General features: G+C 39.5%; 1 protein-coding gene across 2 annotated transcripts; it reads right to left on the bottom strand.

The window, feature by feature from the left end:
• Window positions 1-999: 999 nt before the first annotated feature.
• SLC46A3 (solute carrier family 46 member 3) lies at window positions 1,000-17,851 on the bottom strand. Of its 2 annotated transcripts, XM_054577118.1 has the most exons (6): window positions 17,529-17,851; window positions 16,836-17,048; window positions 9,182-10,052; window positions 7,686-7,769; window positions 4,191-4,347; window positions 1,000-1,998 (listed from the first exon to the last, which is right to left on the bottom strand). In XM_054577118.1, exons 2-6 carry the CDS (start codon window positions 17,022-17,024, stop codon window positions 1,914-1,916), a joined length of 1,386 nt encoding a protein of 461 aa, XP_054433093.1. In that variant the 5' UTR covers window positions 17,025-17,048; window positions 17,529-17,851; the 3' UTR covers window positions 1,000-1,913. The 2 variants fall into 2 exon arrangements, with proteins under 2 accessions (XP_054433093.1, XP_054433094.1); XM_054577119.1 differs by lacking the exon at window positions 17,529-17,851 and having other exon boundaries at window positions 1,001-1,998; window positions 9,182-9,309; window positions 16,836-16,972.
• Window positions 17,852-18,223: the final 372 nt, after the last annotated feature.

Here is an 18,223-nt window from a genome sequence, read left to right as displayed (position 1 = left end):
GCAAAATCACACAAGGCTGAGCTGGAAAGGAGTTTTTTTACAGGCCATCTTGTCTAACCTCAAAAGGGCAATATTGTAGGCAGTTTAGTTAGGTACAGATCATGCTAGTGGAGTTTTTTTAGGGGGCCACCTCATACTCTACCTGACACAACTCTTGACGTTGGATTTATCACCTTCCAGGTGTCTACCTAGCTATGAAAAACCTCAGCAGGGCCAAGTCCCTCCCTGTGCAGTGCTACTGCTTAGTCGTCAAGTCACATCTCTGGGACTTACCCTACTCGTCTGTAAAAAGGGAAAAGCAGCTCTACGCTACAGGGTTATGAAGAGGATAAAATTATTGATACAGAATGCACTTTGTAAATAGGAAGGTACTTGTTCTTTTGGTTTGGGAAGAGCATTGCCCAAACAGGAAGGAAAACAAAAATAAATAAATCTGACTATCACTCGGTTCCCACATGGGCTCCCAAACCTAAAAGGAATGGTCTTGGAAATAAGAACTGCTAGTATTTTAAATGAGTGCTGTCTGCTAGTTTAGCAATCACTGATTTCCCTGTAGGAAAAAGCCATAAACCATGCTATCTGCTTTCAAGAGATTACAAAGAAGTTAATCAGCTATGGAAGGACATGTGAAAATACTATCAACCAATTTAAAAAACATATGGGCTACCATACTTTACAATTTATTTGCAAGGCTGGCTTGACGAGTATAGCATAGCAGTTGTTACTCTCCTGATGCCTTAACTATATAGCTTTAAATTATTTTTACAAGTAAAAACAAAATTTTGTATTTGATTCAACAAACACCTATGGAGGATATAATGAAGAATCAGATTGTCTCTCTCCTTAAGGTGTCCCTTGTGCAGTAGGGGAAATAAACATTACAAAGCCATAGAAAATGCTAGGATAGAAGGAGACACACAGCTGAGGCTTCTGCAGGGACAGTGGCGGGCGGCAGTGTAGGAGCAGAGACAAATGTCAATGCTACACAGAGGGAGCAACATTTTGGTTGAGACTCAGAAGTTCCGACGTCACCGCGAAGGAAGGGCAAATGGACAGTGTGTAAAAAGATGAAAGAATGTGGTGTCTGTAGGGACCGGTATAGATCCAAGGATGGGTGTAAGGCAGTAAGAAATGGATACCCTTTGACAGAATAAGAAATGAGTATTGGTGCTATAATCTTACTTAACTTCTCAACTGGCAGTTTACTCAGTTTTCACATTTCTATAGAAAGTTTTATTTATAATCTGATTTTTTTCCATTTACCCCTTTGATACATGTAGAAATATTGTCATGGCTCTCACTGATGAAACACATCAGGAAAAGTGAAAATACATATTCTTTAATGTGCTTCTGTTTTAAGCATTTCTCATTAAAAGCTTTCATTATCAATAGCACCTTGATGGGTTCTATAAAACAAAGCATAACCTAAGAAGACGTAAATGATAAATATTTGAAAATTATATTATTTTCTATTGGTGAATGATTCATCCTAATTTTTGACGGTTGTCCTTCAAAATCCTGGAGAGAGGTCAGAAACTCATTTTACAGGAGAAACTGAGGTAAAGCATTCTCCTTGGTCTCAGTGTGAGAGACTGGAATATGCCGGGGAAGTTATCAGATTTGATTGTATCATGTCCTAATCCCTCCTGCTGTTAAGTTTCAGGGGTTTTCTCGTAAATCCAAAAGGGTGAAGCATTTTGAGATTTGTTCTCCGTACCAGAAACACATCACACAGTATTCACAGTGCTCGAAGTGCACGGTCCGCAGGAGCTGTGGCCGGGCTCCTTCTCTTGCTGTTCCGTCTAAAAGGAAGGACATGTAACACCGATTGTTCCTGAAGTATTGATTGTGGAGCTAGGCTGCATGTCTCAGAAGTTGGAGAACATGGTGTATGCATTGTTTTATAATCATAATCATGAATCCGAAGTGTCTTCACTGGATTCTTCTTGGATAAGAAGTGTATTGCTTCTCTTGTCCCAGCTTCTGCACTTGACAACACTGTATGAGCAAATAGAACATTTTAAAATTATGACTAAGGCAACACAAAAATAAGCATTCTGTACTCCACCTTTTCCTAGATACATGGCTTGTGATAAATTATGCAGATTATGCATAGAAGGAACATACTGATATTTTGAGTCCAACAGGCTCATTAGCCCTAGCATTCTGAAAAGAATTTAAAAACTACACGAATTCTTTTTCTTCCAGATCCCTAAAACATTCATTTGGCCCACTGTCTACTCTGTGTGGCCCACAAAAAATATTTATGGCTAGAGCTATGACTGAAATTCATGTTCACCAGCTATAATGGAAACTAGGACAAGAAGCTATCTGGAAATAATTAAAATAGCATGTAATTTTAATTTTTAAAATATTGAACATTTCAGGGTTAAAAAATCTCAGAAGGCCAACTACATTTACAACATTAGAAACATTATTAAAAGGATAACTACCTTTTATCCAGCTGCACTAATTTTTCCAGTTATAAAAGTAATGTGTTCACCACAGAATATTTATAAGTATCTGAAGACAAAAATCAAAAGTACCCATTATTCTACTCCCTGTGTAGGCAATTCTTATTAAAGTCATTTTTCATGATATTGATGCAGCATTTTATTTAACCATTGTTGGACATTTTGGTCATTTAAAACATTTTTACTGTAAGCAACTTCTTTATATATAAATCTTGACATTAGGATAGATTTTTAAAAGGAGTCAGGGTCAAATACTATGAACTTTTAAAAAGCCTTTCATACATGATTATGAGTTGTTTTCTGAAATGAGAGTGCCGAACAACACTACTACCAGCAATATACAAGGTTGATTGTCTGATCATGTGCTCAGTAGGAGAGCATGTACTTTTAATTTTACCAATCCAATAGGTGAATACTCTCTTTTTTGAAAAGATGCCTAGTAAAAATCACTTTTCATAAAAACTACAGAGGAACTATACATATTATTGCACTCTGTCTTACATAGACCAAGGTATCAGAATTCAATTCAGATAATAGGTACTGAGATCCCACTATAAATGAGACATGGGCCAACCCTCTGAGGAGTTCACAGTCCTGGGAGAATGCCTACAGCCTGTGCACGCAGCCGCTGTCCTCCCATACCCACAGCCACCTCCCTCGGTGCTGAGGGGAAGGCCACCTGAAGACCGCCTGAAGACCGCGCCCACCTTCTCCCGAGGCATCAGGGCTGTGCTCTCACTACATGGAATGGGCCAAGGCCAGCGGAGACAGGGGAATGAGTCTCAGCTCAAGGCTTTGGCTCCAAGAATGTGTCAAATATATCTGCTTGGGCACTTTAGCAATCACTTACCTAATAACTTACGCTTTTTGTTAATTGAAAGGCAAAGGGAGAAATAAACATTTCTCTCATGTTTATGCTTCTACTCTATCTTTTCATTCTATGTACTATTTATCAAAAGCATTTTGTATTTTGTATTTATTTGGATACTGACAATTAAAAAGGGAGTCACTAAACAAGCCAACTCTCTGGAAAGAGAATTCCTAATAGTCACTGCCTGCTATCTGCTCTTGTCATTCATCCAAGAATCCAGATCAAAGTATATCTTCTTATAGTAGTTTTGACCATCAGGGGATATTACACTTTAGGAAACCATAGTTTGAAAATATATATATTCAATATATAAATATAAACATATAAATATATAATATTTATATCTTAGATGCTAATTTTATTTATTTAATTTTTTAAATCCTCACCCAAGAATATATTTATTGATTTTAGAGAGAGAGGAATGGGTGGGGGGAGAGAAAGAGATGTGAGAGAGAAACATTGATTTGTTGCCTTCCATATGCACCCCGACTGGGGATTGAACCCACAACCCTTTGATGCACCGGGCAATGCTCCAAACAACAGAGATACTGATCCAGGGCTTTCAATGCTAATCTAATCAATTATTCATATTTAAAGAGACAGGGGCAACTTCGCAGAGTCTCCATCTGACGCAACCTCTCTTCCTCCTAGTTCTGGTCAGCCATGTCACTGCCTTTTTTCCAAAGTCTCCAAAATTATTGAAAGATGTCTTCATGTCCAAATTTCTTGAGAAAAGTACCTTCTGAGGCCAAACTTCAACAGATCTATGCAATTTTATTGGTGAGGTTAGGAAATTCATTTAATTCAGCTATCTTTTCACAAAATGATTAAAACTGAGTACATACCATAGACTGATCACAGGAATTATTAATAGACCAGCAGACAGCAGAAAGGTGAAGCCTGGGTACCATGCAACAGTTGCTGAATAAATTCCATTAAAAGTAGAAACTGCAGTGACTCCACCAAGTGTTTCTAAGAAAGCAATACATGCGAACAGGGTCCCTATTTGGGGTTGAGGTATAAGGGGAGAAAAAGAAAAGGCTGAGTTACACGACAACAAACAAAAACAAACAGAAAACCGTTATTCATTGAAAAGAATAAGCATGGGGGCACAGCTTGGTGAGAGAAAGCTATTCCTTCAAAATCCCTGAGAAGTCGGTTACCCACTCTGTGGGCAAAGAAACCGAGGTGAAGAGTTGTCGTTGGACTTGATGTGAGAGATGCTGACAACACAATACAGTTGGCTTGAACAATGTGGGGATGAAGGGCACTGACTTCCCCTCCCCCTGCAGTTGAACACTGCAGTTATTCTTTGGTACCCGCAGACCTTTGGGTCCAGGGCTCCCGCAGATACCCACATCTGCAGATGCTCAAGTCCCTTATATACAGTGGACTACAACAATGCAGAGTAGTTCCAATGACAACAGGATAAAGCTAAAAGTTGCCACAATTCAGAATAGGAAATTCTAAAATGTAAGTTAAACATTTTTAAATGTCACTGCATTTAACAATATAAAATGACTTTTTGAAAGCCTTTATAAATAAATAAAATGTGAACAAATATAAACTATGCATCCTGACAAGTCTATTTTTGTTCTAAGTCAAACAGATAGATTTTTCTTTTTTCCCCGAACAGACTGAATTATAATTCACATACCATAAAATTCACCCTTTCAAACTGTACAGTTCACTGGCTCTTAGTATGTTCACAGTTAGGCAACCATTGCTACTAATTTTAGAACATTTCCATCACCCCAAAAAGAAACTGTACCCATTAGCAACCACTCCCTTTCTCCCCATCCCCTGGAAAACACTACTCTAATTTCTGTCTCTATTGATTTGCCTTCTTTGAACATTTCATATAAATGGAATCATATTTATATAATAATATGTGGCCTTTTGTGACTAGCTTCCTTCATTTAGCATAATGATTTCAAGGTTCATGTCGTAGCATGTGTCAGTACTTTATTTTTTTATTGCCAAATAATATTCCATTGGACAGATATACCACATTTGTTTATTCATTCATCAGGTCACAAACATTTGCACTGTTCTTACTTTTGGGCTATTATAAATAATGCTGCTGTGAACATCTATGTACACAATTTTGTGTAGATGTGTTTTCATTTCTCTTGGGTACATACCTAGGAATGGAATTGTTGAGTCATAAGGTAATTATTTAACTTTCTGAGGAGCTACCAAACTGTTTTTGCAAAATGGCTATATCCTCCCACCAGCTGTGTATGAGGGTTCCAGTTTCTCCACATCTTCACCAACACCATCTTTCTTTCTTTCTTTTTTTTGGTTGGTCTATTTCTTTTTTTTTTTAATTTTATTTTAATTTACTTTTTCAAATACATTTGTCTCTGCCTCCCCCCACCACTTTCCCTTGCCCCCTCTCTCCTTCCCTCCCTCAGCTCTTCCCCTTTGGTTTTGTCCATGAGTCCTTGCTATATGTTCCTTGACTTTCCCCTTCCCTTCCTTTTCCCCGCCCCCTCCCCTCCCTCTTGTCTCTGTTGATTTCTTTGGTTTCCATTTCCTTGATGCCTAATGATGTTGAGCATTTTTTTTCCCCATGTGTTTCCTGGACATTTGTAGAAAACAAATGGAGAAATATCTATTCAAATACTTTGCCCATTTTTCAGTTGTCTTTTTGCTGTTGTTTTATGAATAAAAACTTATGAATAAGTTTTATGAATTCTTATATATTCTGGATACAAGCTTCTTATCAAAATATGTGATTTGCAAATACATTCTCCCATTCTATGGGTTGTCTTCTCATTTTCTTGATGGTGGACAAAAGTTTTTAATTTGAATAAAGTCTAATTTAACTATTTTTTATTTTATTGTGCTTTTGGTGTCATAACCACTGCATGATTCAAGGAAGCAAGTAGGTTTTTATGTATTATACTTACAAATTTTTATATTCCTAACTGGTTTTCCAATTACCATCACATAATCTATAAACAGCTGTGTAAATATATAGCTACACCTTATGAGTGGAAAAGAATCAAGAAATATATTTTTAATTTATTGAATTATGCAGTGTTTGCCAGTGTTGACTAAACTTACATAAATAGAAAAGCCTAACTATGAGTTATTCATAAACAATATGAACATTTGCACCAACCTAAGACAGGAAACAAAAGAAAGCTCCAAACTCCAGTAACATTCAGATGAAAAAAAGGGAAGGAGGACAACTCCATATGCCTGATATTTAACTAGTTCTACTAGAAATTTCTCATTTTTTTTGTGCTGATTATTCACTGTCCTCCCTTGAACTGTATTCTCTTCTTGCCCTGTTCTGTGCTTAGGAGGCTCACCCCACAAATTACATGACCTGGACTTCCTTCACGGCCTGACTTCCTATTGCACTTGGTCAATGGGATGAAAGAGGAAAGAGAGGTTGTGGTGTTTCTTCTCTGCTCCCTCCCTTTATGGGCCATCCTGTCTGGGTGCCTCTACACTGCACACTCCTCTCTAATGGCCTTCATTAACATCTCTTTATTGAACCATTTGAGTGGGGTCCTGCTTTTGCCAGGACTCTGAATCAGGTTCAGCATAAGAATACAGTTAGAGGACTACATGTTGTGTTCCAAATATTTAAAAGTTATATTTCTAACAAACTGTTAACTAAGATATGCTCTATCTCCCTACTCTGAGAAATATACCTTTGTAATGATTTGGAAGGTCAGACATGAATTTAGAATTCTCAGATTTTTAGAATCCCATGTAGGAACCTGACAGCACTGGCCCTCTGTCTCCAGCTGCAGGCTGCAGCCTCACATGTGTCCTCCCTCTTGCTCCATTCTGCTCAGAAAGGGCCCTTCACACATGGCTGTGGACACCCTGCTCTGTAATTCCAAGGCTAGGCCAGGTCTCCTGTAAGGAGTCACCGCTTGGCTACCCCTCTGGTCTAGAGGTGAGCACACTGGGGTCATAGTCCTCCTTCTAGAGAAAGGATCTGAGGAAGAGGACCATGCCGGCATCATTGGACACGAGCCCAGAGTTGAGTTGTTTCGCTGGGAATTATGGGATAGTCTAGAACAGCAGCGGTGCTGTGGGCTCCTGGAGGGCATATCTGCCTGGCCCTGAGGTCTCCTCTCCTCTTGGGGCAGGGCCTGGCCAGAGCAAGCCTTCTAAAGCATGAGGCCCTGGGCAGGGGCTCCCTTGTCCGAATACAAACCTCTCCCCAGCACAGAACGGACCACTTACTTTGAAAGGAGTCTGTGCAGAAAAAAGGCTGTAGAAGACTCTGAAAAAGCAAACATTGGTCATACACAGATTTGAGTTGGTATAGGTTGTAGATTCATTATAGTCCTTAAGCAAATTAAGCTCACCTTGTTCAGTAGAACGAACCACTTTTGACATCATGGACCGCAGAACAGAGAGTGGCACAATAGTGAAGAGGAAGGGCAGCCTGACTGTAAGAGACGGTTGGAAGTCAGGAAACTAACAATTTTAAATGTAAAAGGCTTTCTCTCTAAATATTTAATTTCTATAAGCATCCTAAGTGATGGCATCTAAAAATTGAATGATTTGTAGAATTCTAGTAAATGAATTAAGATAGACTCTAGACAGGTCAGTTTAAAGCTAGTTTACTCTTGTATTCTTAATTCCAGTACTAAAACAAGAGTTAATGGAGGTTTTAGGTCCAGATCTGCCAACTGAGATTGATCAGATATTTTCCTAATTATTGTAGTAACCGCTTGTGCCGTTTTTTTCTGTGTGTTCTTGTTTTTGATTTTTCGGACTTGACATTTTTAGTGTTAGCATTCTTTCATTATGTTGTTTCTTTTCTTTCTTTTTTTTTTTTTTTGATAAATTGGTTCTTTATCTTCTTGCTTCGATTGTGGCTAAATAACTTATGAATAAAAATTGCACCTGGTCATAAATTATGACCCTTAATAGTCAGTAGCATTTTTAGAAATATGAAAAAAATAGTAATATGTTAGAAGTTTTCAACATGTTTCCACATAGATTAACTTAATTGGCCTTGGCAACTGTAAGGGAGGACTAGCATTTATTGTGCTAAGTGCTTCACAGTACTCTCTTCTAATATTCATTATAACCTTTTGAATTAGGTAGTACTATGCACATTTTACAGATAAAAAAACAAGGGCTCAGAGTATTTAATTAACCTGCCCAAGGTCATCCAGTGCTGGAGATGGAAATTAAGCCCCATTAGGTTTGGTCACCCTGCTTCCCTGCAAGGTAGCAAGAGGTTGACACTGCTTTTGTAGAGAAAGGCTACATTGGACCTTCACCAAGGTCCTAATTTGCAGGTCCCTTAGCCCTTTTGAATGCAGTATCTCTTACTCAAGCCCTACAAAAACCACTTAAGAGGTAGGTAGTTAAGGAAGCAGTCCGATTTGCCAAAAAGTGATTTATCAAAAGCTAAGTTATGAAATGGCCAATTTACCATAAACAATTCTTAAATGTATTCACTGAGTATGAACTTTTCTCCCAAATTTGTACAGTATACTTTATATAACTGTCTTAAAATTTTTTTTACAGGAAGTAGCCTTAGCAGCATTTTAAGAAACACTCAGTTTGGTGAAAGCTATATTGAAGAACTGATTCACAAGAAGAATGTTCCTCAGAACAATTTTCTGGATAATATGTAAATTTGGAAAACTATGGTTATTACATGAATTACTTTTTAAAGCAAACTGGTGCTCAGCTTCTGGCAAACTAGCTGTTAACAAACTACCTTTAATTGAACTAGAATGCATTAAAGGGAAAATTTTATGTTAAAATTTTTCACCCAACAGACTAAACTCATTTTATATAAACCCCATCCACAGTTCATCCTAAGGCTACATTTGTAACTCACCTAAAAGCATCATCAATGTTGTTCTGGCAAAAGCAGTCATAGCCATTCCCACCATGGTGGTTAAAACTCCAATGAGGGCCATGTAGATATCTTCCATACAGTAAGAAAAAAACCATATTCCTAGAAAACTACTCAAAAAAGAGACACTACTCAAAGCTGACCCATAACCTATAAGAACTTCATTCCAGCAAAGCGGTGAATCCAATTCATAAAGGATAAAAATGGGAGAAATGCCAATTATCACGAAAAAATAAGTGATTGTTGTGAAAAGTAACAAACAGAGCAAGGACCGTCGCTCACTGGAAGCACTTTTAAAAAGCATATAAGTTTGGTAAAATAGGTTTTTAAAGCCTTCACAACATGATATGGAAACAATCTGAGATGAAGGCTCTTCCACTGAATCACCAAGAAAAAATAAAATATAAATCAAGTTAACAGAAAGAACCATAGTAATAATGAAAAAGGACCACTCAAAACCTAATTCTCTAATAAAATAGCCAGAAGACAGTCCTGTTAATCCAGTAACAAGTCCAAGTATGAAGTCAATAATAGCTATTCGAATTGTTCTTTGTTTCTCTTCTTTACATTGATCAACTATATAGGCAAAACAGGCACCCAAAAATGTGGTAGTATTGCCACAAAGGGCCCCAATGAAGGTAGATGCAATCAAAAGCTGGAATGGAAAGGCAAAATAGGAAAGCAAACAGAGCCAGATGCTGGTTGCAAGAGCACCGGCAGAAGTCAAAATCAAAGGGAATTTTCGTCCATAGTGATCACTGAGGGACAGAAGCATGAACGTGGACACTAAACCAGGAATTAACCCACTTAAGTCCATTTGCAGATTAAAAAGAGACACTTTTTTCTGAACTTCCTGCAAGGAAATAAAAAGAAGACAATGTGTTTACAGAGGTTTGTACAATGCACATAAAAATAGCGTGACGTATACTATATGTTGCCAGGGGTCAGGGATGGGAAATCTGGTGTGTGGGTTCATACAGCTTAAACCTTCATCCAGTCCACAAAGCCAACGTCAAAAGGTGATACCATCATCAATGCTCAGTCATAGAATTTAAGTTCCATGGTGGACACTTTATCCCACACAAATAAAAATATGTGTATCAATGTGTGTCTTTCTCACACAGGAGATCCATAGACCTCAAGGCCTTGGGGACTGGCCATGCAATGGCTTCCATTTTCTGTATGCACAGTTAGCACTGAGAGAGCAGATTGCTATTCTAACACCAGAGCAATACCCTTTCCCATGGTATTGAGTCTTTCTGCTCAGTAGGAGAATGAATATTATGTAAAAATGTCATAGTCGATAGATCTTATTTAGGAAGAGTTCCAATGGCCTTTTTACATGTTTCCACAAATAGATTAGGGAGAAACATTCCTATATATACTAAAAATTAAGATAAAACCAAAATAGGAGCTTTGCACTGACTAAAAATGGAAGGGAGAGATAAACTAAGGAGTGAAATAAACTCAGCTCCCTGAGGACCAAACAGCTATGAAGACACACTGACTCGCAGTGAAACAACTGTAACACTAGTTATTGACAGAAAGAATTTGGGGTGATATTAAAAGCATTTCCTGCTTGCCATTTCTCTACATTTTCCAAATTTTATGTAAAGAGTATGAGCCATGTTTGTAATGGGAACTACTAAGCTCATTTTAAAAATGTTCATGTAATTTCTTTTTTCTTTTTTCTTTTTTTTTGCATAATACCCTTTGAGTCCATCAATATTGTCACAGATAGCATGATTTTATTCTTTTAATTTTAATTTTAATTTTTAAATGTTTATTCTTTATAGTTGTCTCAATTTTTCCCCCTTTGCCCTCCTCTACCCATCCCACCCCCAACCCCTGCTCCCACAGTCAATTCCCACTCTGTTGTCCATGTCCATGGGTCATTCATACATGTTCTTTGCCTAGTCCCTTCCCCTTCTTTCCATCATTGTCCTCCTTTCCCATCCCCTCTGGTCACTTTCAGTCTGCTCCATGTTTCCATGCCTGAGGTTTATTTTGTTCATTAGTTTATTTTGTTGAATAGATTTCGCTTATAGGTGAGGTCATATGGTATTTGTCTTTCACTAACTGGCTTATTTCACTTAGCATAACCTTCTCCAGTTCCATCCATATTGTCGCAAAAGGTAGGAGTTCCTTCTTTCTTTTTTTTTTAAATGCAGATTGATTTTATTTACTTATTTTTTTAATGTCAAGATCCATTATAAAATATTAAAAATATTAAATCCATTATAAAGTCTCAGCAATTGATGACACCAGCACAGAAATGATCAAGTAGATCAATGAAATAAAATGAGCATTCTAGAAACAAACATATATATCTACCTAACATTGTGATATATGATTAAATTGATATCTCAAATCTATGGGGAAAAATAAGGATTATTCAACAAATAAGGTGCATGAACTACTATTACTTGAAATAAAACAAATATGGAGCCCTATTCACATAGTATACAAAAATATTTAGGTGAGTTAAAATCAGTATGTAAAATCTAAGGAGTTTAAGGAGAAAATACAAAACAATATTTTTCTTACCCTGAAGTAACATATTCAAACCCAGAAGCTATAAAGTAAAATATTGACAATATGACTATATTAAACATTTAAGACTACATAGCAAATACATATAAAAAAAGGTAAAGGACAAGTAATAGAATAGGAAAGTATTTGTTACACATCTAAAAAAGGGTTAACTGTTTTTTTTTTAAGGTAAAATATTCTATAAACATTTAATCAAAAATGTAAAAAGAATACCAAAAAGTCATTTAAAGCTTTTGAAAAATAATAGAAATAGGCAAGAAATATACAAAACCAGGTTTAGTTTCAACAAATAATAAAGTAACAATTAAAATAACATCATTGTCACGATCAGATTAGTAAGCATTAATAATACTGGTAATATCAAGTATTGGTGACTGTGAAAGGAACTGGGTATTCATACACTCCTTTTATTCATCTTCTTAAAGCAGTCCCTTTAGCACATTTTGCAAAAATGTAGTTTGCATTTTTGGTGGATAGGTTAGTGGAGGCGTATACTTTTAGCCTTCTTTTGTCTGGGAAACGCCTCATTTTGCCTTCCATTTTAATTGAGAGCCTTGCTGGGTAGAGCAGCCTTGGTTGTAGGCCTTTGCTTTTCATTCCTTGGAATATTTCTTGCTGTTCCCTTCTGGCTTGTAGTGTTTCTGTTGAGAAGTCAACTGCTAGCCATATTGGGGGTCCCTTATATGTTACTACCTCTTTCTCCCTTTCTTCCTTTAGGATTCTCTGCTTGTCTTTGCTATTTGCCATTTTAAGTATGATGTATCTTGGAGTGGGCCTCATTGGGTTCCTCTTCAATGGGACCCTCTGTGCTTCCTGGACTTGTGTGACTTTTTCTCTCCTCCAATTAGGGAAGTTTCCCATCGTTACTTTTTCAAACAGGTTCTCTATCCCTTCCTCCTCCTCTCCCCATCTGGTATCCCTATAATATGGATATTATTATGTTTCAGATTGTCCTGCATTTCCCTAAATGCCTCTTCATTCTTTTTGAGTCTTTTTTCATTTTCTTGCTCTTTCTGGGAGCTTTTTTCCACCTTATCCTCCAGCTCGCTGACTTGATCCTCAGCTTCATAGAGCCTGCTTTTGATTCCTTCTACTGTGTTCTTCAATTCAAAAACTGTATTCTTCATTTCCTCTTGTTTCTTATTGATAGTTTCTCTGTCCTTTTTCATGCTGATTTAGTTTTCAGTATGTTCCTCATAGTTTCCTTGTAGTTTTTGATAATTCTCTCTGAGCTCACTGAGCTCATTGAGCTTCCTTAGAACCATTGTTCGGATCTCAGTATCTGATAGTTGACTTTCCTCTATTTCATTTAGTTTTCTTTCTGGGGATTCCTCCTTTCCCTTTGACTGGGGCGTGTTTCTTTTTCTTCCCATTATTTGTGAGACTCATCTTTTTTGTTTCTGCTTCTTAAATGGATCTGTCTTGATATCCATGCAATACTTAGAAAGCACCCTAAACAACTGATGAATCACAAAATTATCAAATACTGAATTAATGTTTTCTTTTTTTTTAATAGTGAGCCTATTTCTATTTTTACACATTCATGCATTTTAAACAATTCCATGTGGCCAGAAAATGCTCTTGTCACTCAGCCTAAAAACTTAGTCATCTTGGTTCTGGCCTTTCCCTTCCTCTCATCTGTGCCCCACCAATACAATCTATTCTGCCACCCGTGTTTCTCAGGCCCCTTTCCTTCTTTATAGTCCCATGGAGTGAGAGTGGAGGGATGACTCTCATTAATTTTCACCTGGACTACTCTGGCATCTGACTAGTCTCTTTAGTCAATTCAGTAAGCAGTGACAGTCCTCTCACCTCGCATACCATAGACACTCTATCAGCACGCCTTTCACTGGCCTAGAAGCTTCAGTGTCTCCCCACTGTCTACTAGAGAATGATGACTCTCCTCAGTCTGGTTAGAAGGCCACCAAGAAATGGTCCAATCTCACTTTTCAGCATTATCCCCGCTCATTCCCCAAATACTCTCTAAGTTCCAGGCACAGACCAATCTGGATTTCCCTGAGAAGTCCAAACAGATGTAGCCTCCCTTTCTTCTGAACCTTCCCTCACGACAGCTGCCATTCCCTAGCTGTACTTCTTGGCATAACAATTAAGATTGAGTTCTGGTGGCAGATAAATCTGATTCAAATCCAGCCAGTCAGAATGATCTTCTCAGCAATTAGAATGATCTTTACAAACACACATCAGCTCCTGTTACTCCTTTGCTCAAAATCCCCTAATGGCTGTCCTTACAGTGGAATAAATCCCATTCGTTGCAGTTGGCGGTGGCGTGGGTGGCCCGAAACCATGACTTCTCTGATTTCTTCTTCACTTCCTCACTCATCTCACCCCTCAAAAACTCCATGCTCATCTGCTTTTGCACTTGCCGTTCCCTCCCCAACTGTCACACAGCTCATTTCCTCAATTCAAATGCCACCTCCTTAGAGGACCTACTATGACCCATCATTTAATCCAAAGCAGTTCCATTAACCCCATCCAGTGCTCTACCCCCTATCCTGCCAGGACATATTTTAATTGATCTATTCATTGTGTGCCTCCTCCACCACAACCTATGCTCCAGGAGGGCTGGGACCTTATTTGCTTCACCACAGTTTCACTGGTTTCTAGAACAGTGCTTGTCACAGGGTAGATACTTAATATTGATTACATGAATGAATAATCAAGAAAAATATGACTCTGGAACTTGCTAGCACAGCTAGCATACACATGTGACCCTGACCAAACTATTTCTTTCTATAAGAGCTCCTTCATTGGACAAGAGATGGTAACAAGAGTCCCTACCTTGTAGGCTGTTATGAGAGTTCAATTTAAAGTGCATGTAATGTGCTGGGTACAAGGTCCTAGTACATGATCGATGCTCACTCAATTTTAGACATTTTATTTTTTTAAGATCAGACTTCTTGAGTACATCTTTGTATCTCCTACAGATTTAGTAGCCACCAGATAAGTACTTGTTGAATAAATAAATGAAACAGTTATCTTTTAATCAACTTGTCAAAAGATGTTCTCATTTGGGTTCTTCCTTCCACTTCCCTCTCTCCCGAGTCCTGTCTTTTTCTTTCTATTTGCTGTCATTCCTATCCCGATTGTTCACAGACAACACTCTTCATCTCTAGCCTATGTTTGAAAACAGTTTTTCAACAAACGCAAAGCATATTTCAATCATGAGTCAAAGTTAAGACATAAATTGTGTGTGTACCTTTTAAACTCTGGAGAATTACAATTATGTAATATATAAGCGCAAATGGGAGAAATCAGAGTTTAAAAAGGTGCTATTTTCTATCTAACAGTGGACAGAATGACCATGTACAGAGACAGGGAAAAAGTAAGGAGAGTAATAGTAATTTTAAAGCAGTCACAATTTCATAGGCCAGAATGTATGTATTAATTACAATTAAATAGAAAATATTCCTTTTCTGCTGATAACAGTGGATTGTATTGGTTACTAAAAGTTTATATACAAATTGTTGAGCAAGAACAGCTTTGTGATCTGTTGGTAATCCTAAGTTGTCCCCTCCAGTAGCAAAGTTCCTGTCTTGAAAGTTGTCTTAATAGACCCCAGTGACCAATTGGACACTTTTAAATGAACCATTTAGCAAGGGAAGAAGGGAGTGTTAAGATTAAAAATTCTTCCTCCATGATAGTCAACCAACACGCCTAGAATTCCCTACCTCTTTATCCTGAGCTCAGAGTTTCCTTCCCACAGCCCCCTCCCCGCATTTTGTTAAGAGGCCTTTAGAGATTACTCTCCTTGCCAGAGAGAATGTGTAACTGTACCTCATTGTCACAGGGCTCAGATAAGTTGAAGATTTAAAAAACAGGTTAGATCAATGGGTGGAAAATAAGACTTTCATCCAAACAGATTTTTAAATGTTAAATACAAATGAAATAGCTCAGTTAACTCTTATAGCTATACCATGAAATTCATAATATTTTTCATTCCAATACATGTACGTGTGTATTTCGTATGTCGGAATGATAAAGAAATGTGCTATAACAGCAAGGGGTCCACACAGCCAGGCCCCACCCTGGCGAGGGTATGCCTGACACCTGGGGGAGTACCTCAGGAAGGGCTAGAACCTTCCTTCCATGTGTTTTGCCACTTCCTCTAGCACTTAGGACTCCTCTCCCAGTCACACCTGAATTCTCTTCCTCTGAGAAGACAATCTTCGAACCAGCAGGCAGGTGACATGAATTCCTGTAAACTCTTCTTGTCCTTTGATGGGGAGGCAGCACCACCCTTTGCCATCACAAAATATTCCCAAGAGGAAGAGTTTAAAGTTTATAAATGTGGTTTGTTTTTCAGGCATTAGTGGGGGGTGGGAGAGCCAAATCTGGATGCTATCTCCTTTGCATTTGGACGTTGGTAGACTTTGTTAAATACTGCCTCAGGGGACAGGAGATTGGTGATGGACCTCTGGTTTTAAATGAATAAAAATTGGGGGTGGAGAGGAAGAAGGAAAGACTTTGTAATATCTGGCTAAATAGTTTCAGTGTCCTCAGAGCAAAATGACTGCGTTCCACCCCAAGTGTCCCCACACATGGGAGTCAAAGCCGATTTGATATAACCAAATGACGAATGACCAGTGCTGTCTCACCTCCCAGCATGACAGAGGCTGGCCCCACAGTCTTCAGTGATGAGTCATGCATGTGCCATTGGGGAGGGGGGCTGGGAGGAAGAGAACATGGGAAAGGCAGAAGCACCATGCTGCACCCCCGCCCTCTCCACAGAACACTCATTCGTACTGGCCTTGGTCCACTCTCAGGCTTCTTGGGGGTGGAGGGGTGGAGGAAGGAGAGAGCCACAGAGGAGATGAGACTGCTCTGAAATTTTCTGAGAGGAAGAGGAAGAGCCAGAAACGGGATTTTTAAGTGGCAGAAACAGACGAAAGGTGTCAGGAAACGTCAAACAGGATGAGAACTGAAGATAGGCACTTTGGTTTAGGGTTTTACGAGTTTCGCAGTGACCCTTGAAAGATCAACGTATGATGACTGGCAAGTTCTCCTTCATTTAAAACGGTTACTTTCCTTTTTACTATGTTTTAGGGGTATTTTGATTTCTTACCTCTTGGAATGCAAAAATTGGGCTGCTTTTGTTCTTTTCGCACTCAGAAATATTGCTCTCGGGTGCCATGCTGTAGTTGCCTGTTTCTTCCCATATTCTCCTGTATACATACTGTGTTGTCAGTGGGGAGGTCAAACTCATGGCAAATGCAGTCAGGCAAATGGCAGGTTCTACAAGGAAAATCTTCATTGTGCTTGGGTAGGTAGCTGAGTTCTATAAAAACGGAAAAGGAACAATGAGTTGCATTCTTCTGTTGGAGGTCAGATATTTACTGATGGGAAAGTTAGAGGAATTTTGTGGCGTAAACACGTAAACGAGAGAACAGAAAGCAGTAAGCACTTTCAAAGAGAGTTAACGTCTACGCTGGAATGGGGCGCTCGATAAACCTGAGACTGTCATACTTCCCGATTTAAAGAGAAGGGCTTGTAGGGCTTACACCGACTTCAAGACAACTCTGTAAAATACTAAGTTATCCATTTTGGTGACTCAGGGTTCACACTACTGTTCCTATCTGTTACACTGTCAGCGGGTTTTCCTAAGCAGAACTGTGAGGTTGCTCTCGGACGCGAACGTTGCGCCATTGTTTGTTATTGTCATCTGGCTGCTTGTTAACAGCGGACAGGAAGGGGGCCTTTCAGAAAGCAGCTCCCCACGTTAAAGTGGCTTGTTATTATTATTATTTTTTTCACTCACCCCACTGTTAGTCTTCCTGCACTCGGGGTCCCTCGGGTTTACTCTGCGCTCGGCCGCTCCTCCCGAGCAGCCGATGCCCTCGGAGGCGGGGTCCTCAGGGATGGGAGGGCAATCTCCGTGGAATTCGACCTAATGCACCTGCCGGGAGACTGTAGCCTTATTTGAAAACAAAACTAGGAAAGCGCACTTCCGCGTCCAGAGTGACCACGGCGACGGTCCCCTGGGTCAGCTCCTCCGCGGCCCCGCGGCCCCGGGAACTTCTGGAGGCGCTGCGCGCAAGTAGTGGACCCTGTGCGGGGAGCAGACCAGATAGCCAGGCAGGGCCTTGCGCCGGCTCAGCCTCCGCCCGCCAAGGAGGCGGGGCCGCTAGGGAGCTGGTTGGGCCGCAGGAGGTGTCGCAGTCCCGCCAGGCTCTCCGGTGATTCGTCCCCCTGATTGGTCAACCCCGACGTCGCTCTCGCGCCACCGCCCCCAAGACCCAGGCCTAGGGCTGGACAGCACCGAGGGCGCAGGCACAGGCTTTGCGGTTCCAGAGCAAGTCTGGGTCCGGTGTTGTTTTTCACAGAAGCACACAGGGGATCTATTGCAGAAGTAACTATTTGCCCTGCACCTCCTGGTAGCATTCTAGGGAGCCGGGCAAGGGCCCTAAGAAGAAACGCAGGGGAGGAGGACAGGGTCGGGGACGCAGGCTGCAG

The sequence above is a fragment of the Pteronotus mesoamericanus genome, unplaced genomic scaffold (genome assembly GCF_021234165.1).
Source record: "Pteronotus mesoamericanus isolate MK-2021 breed Mesoamerican mustached bat unplaced genomic scaffold, CSHL_Meso_final contig_41, whole genome shotgun sequence".
Taxonomy (NCBI): domain Eukaryota; kingdom Metazoa; phylum Chordata; class Mammalia; order Chiroptera; family Mormoopidae; genus Pteronotus; species Pteronotus mesoamericanus.
Note: the sequence above shows the minus strand (reverse complement) of the source record. Positions and strands in the feature narration are given on the sequence as shown.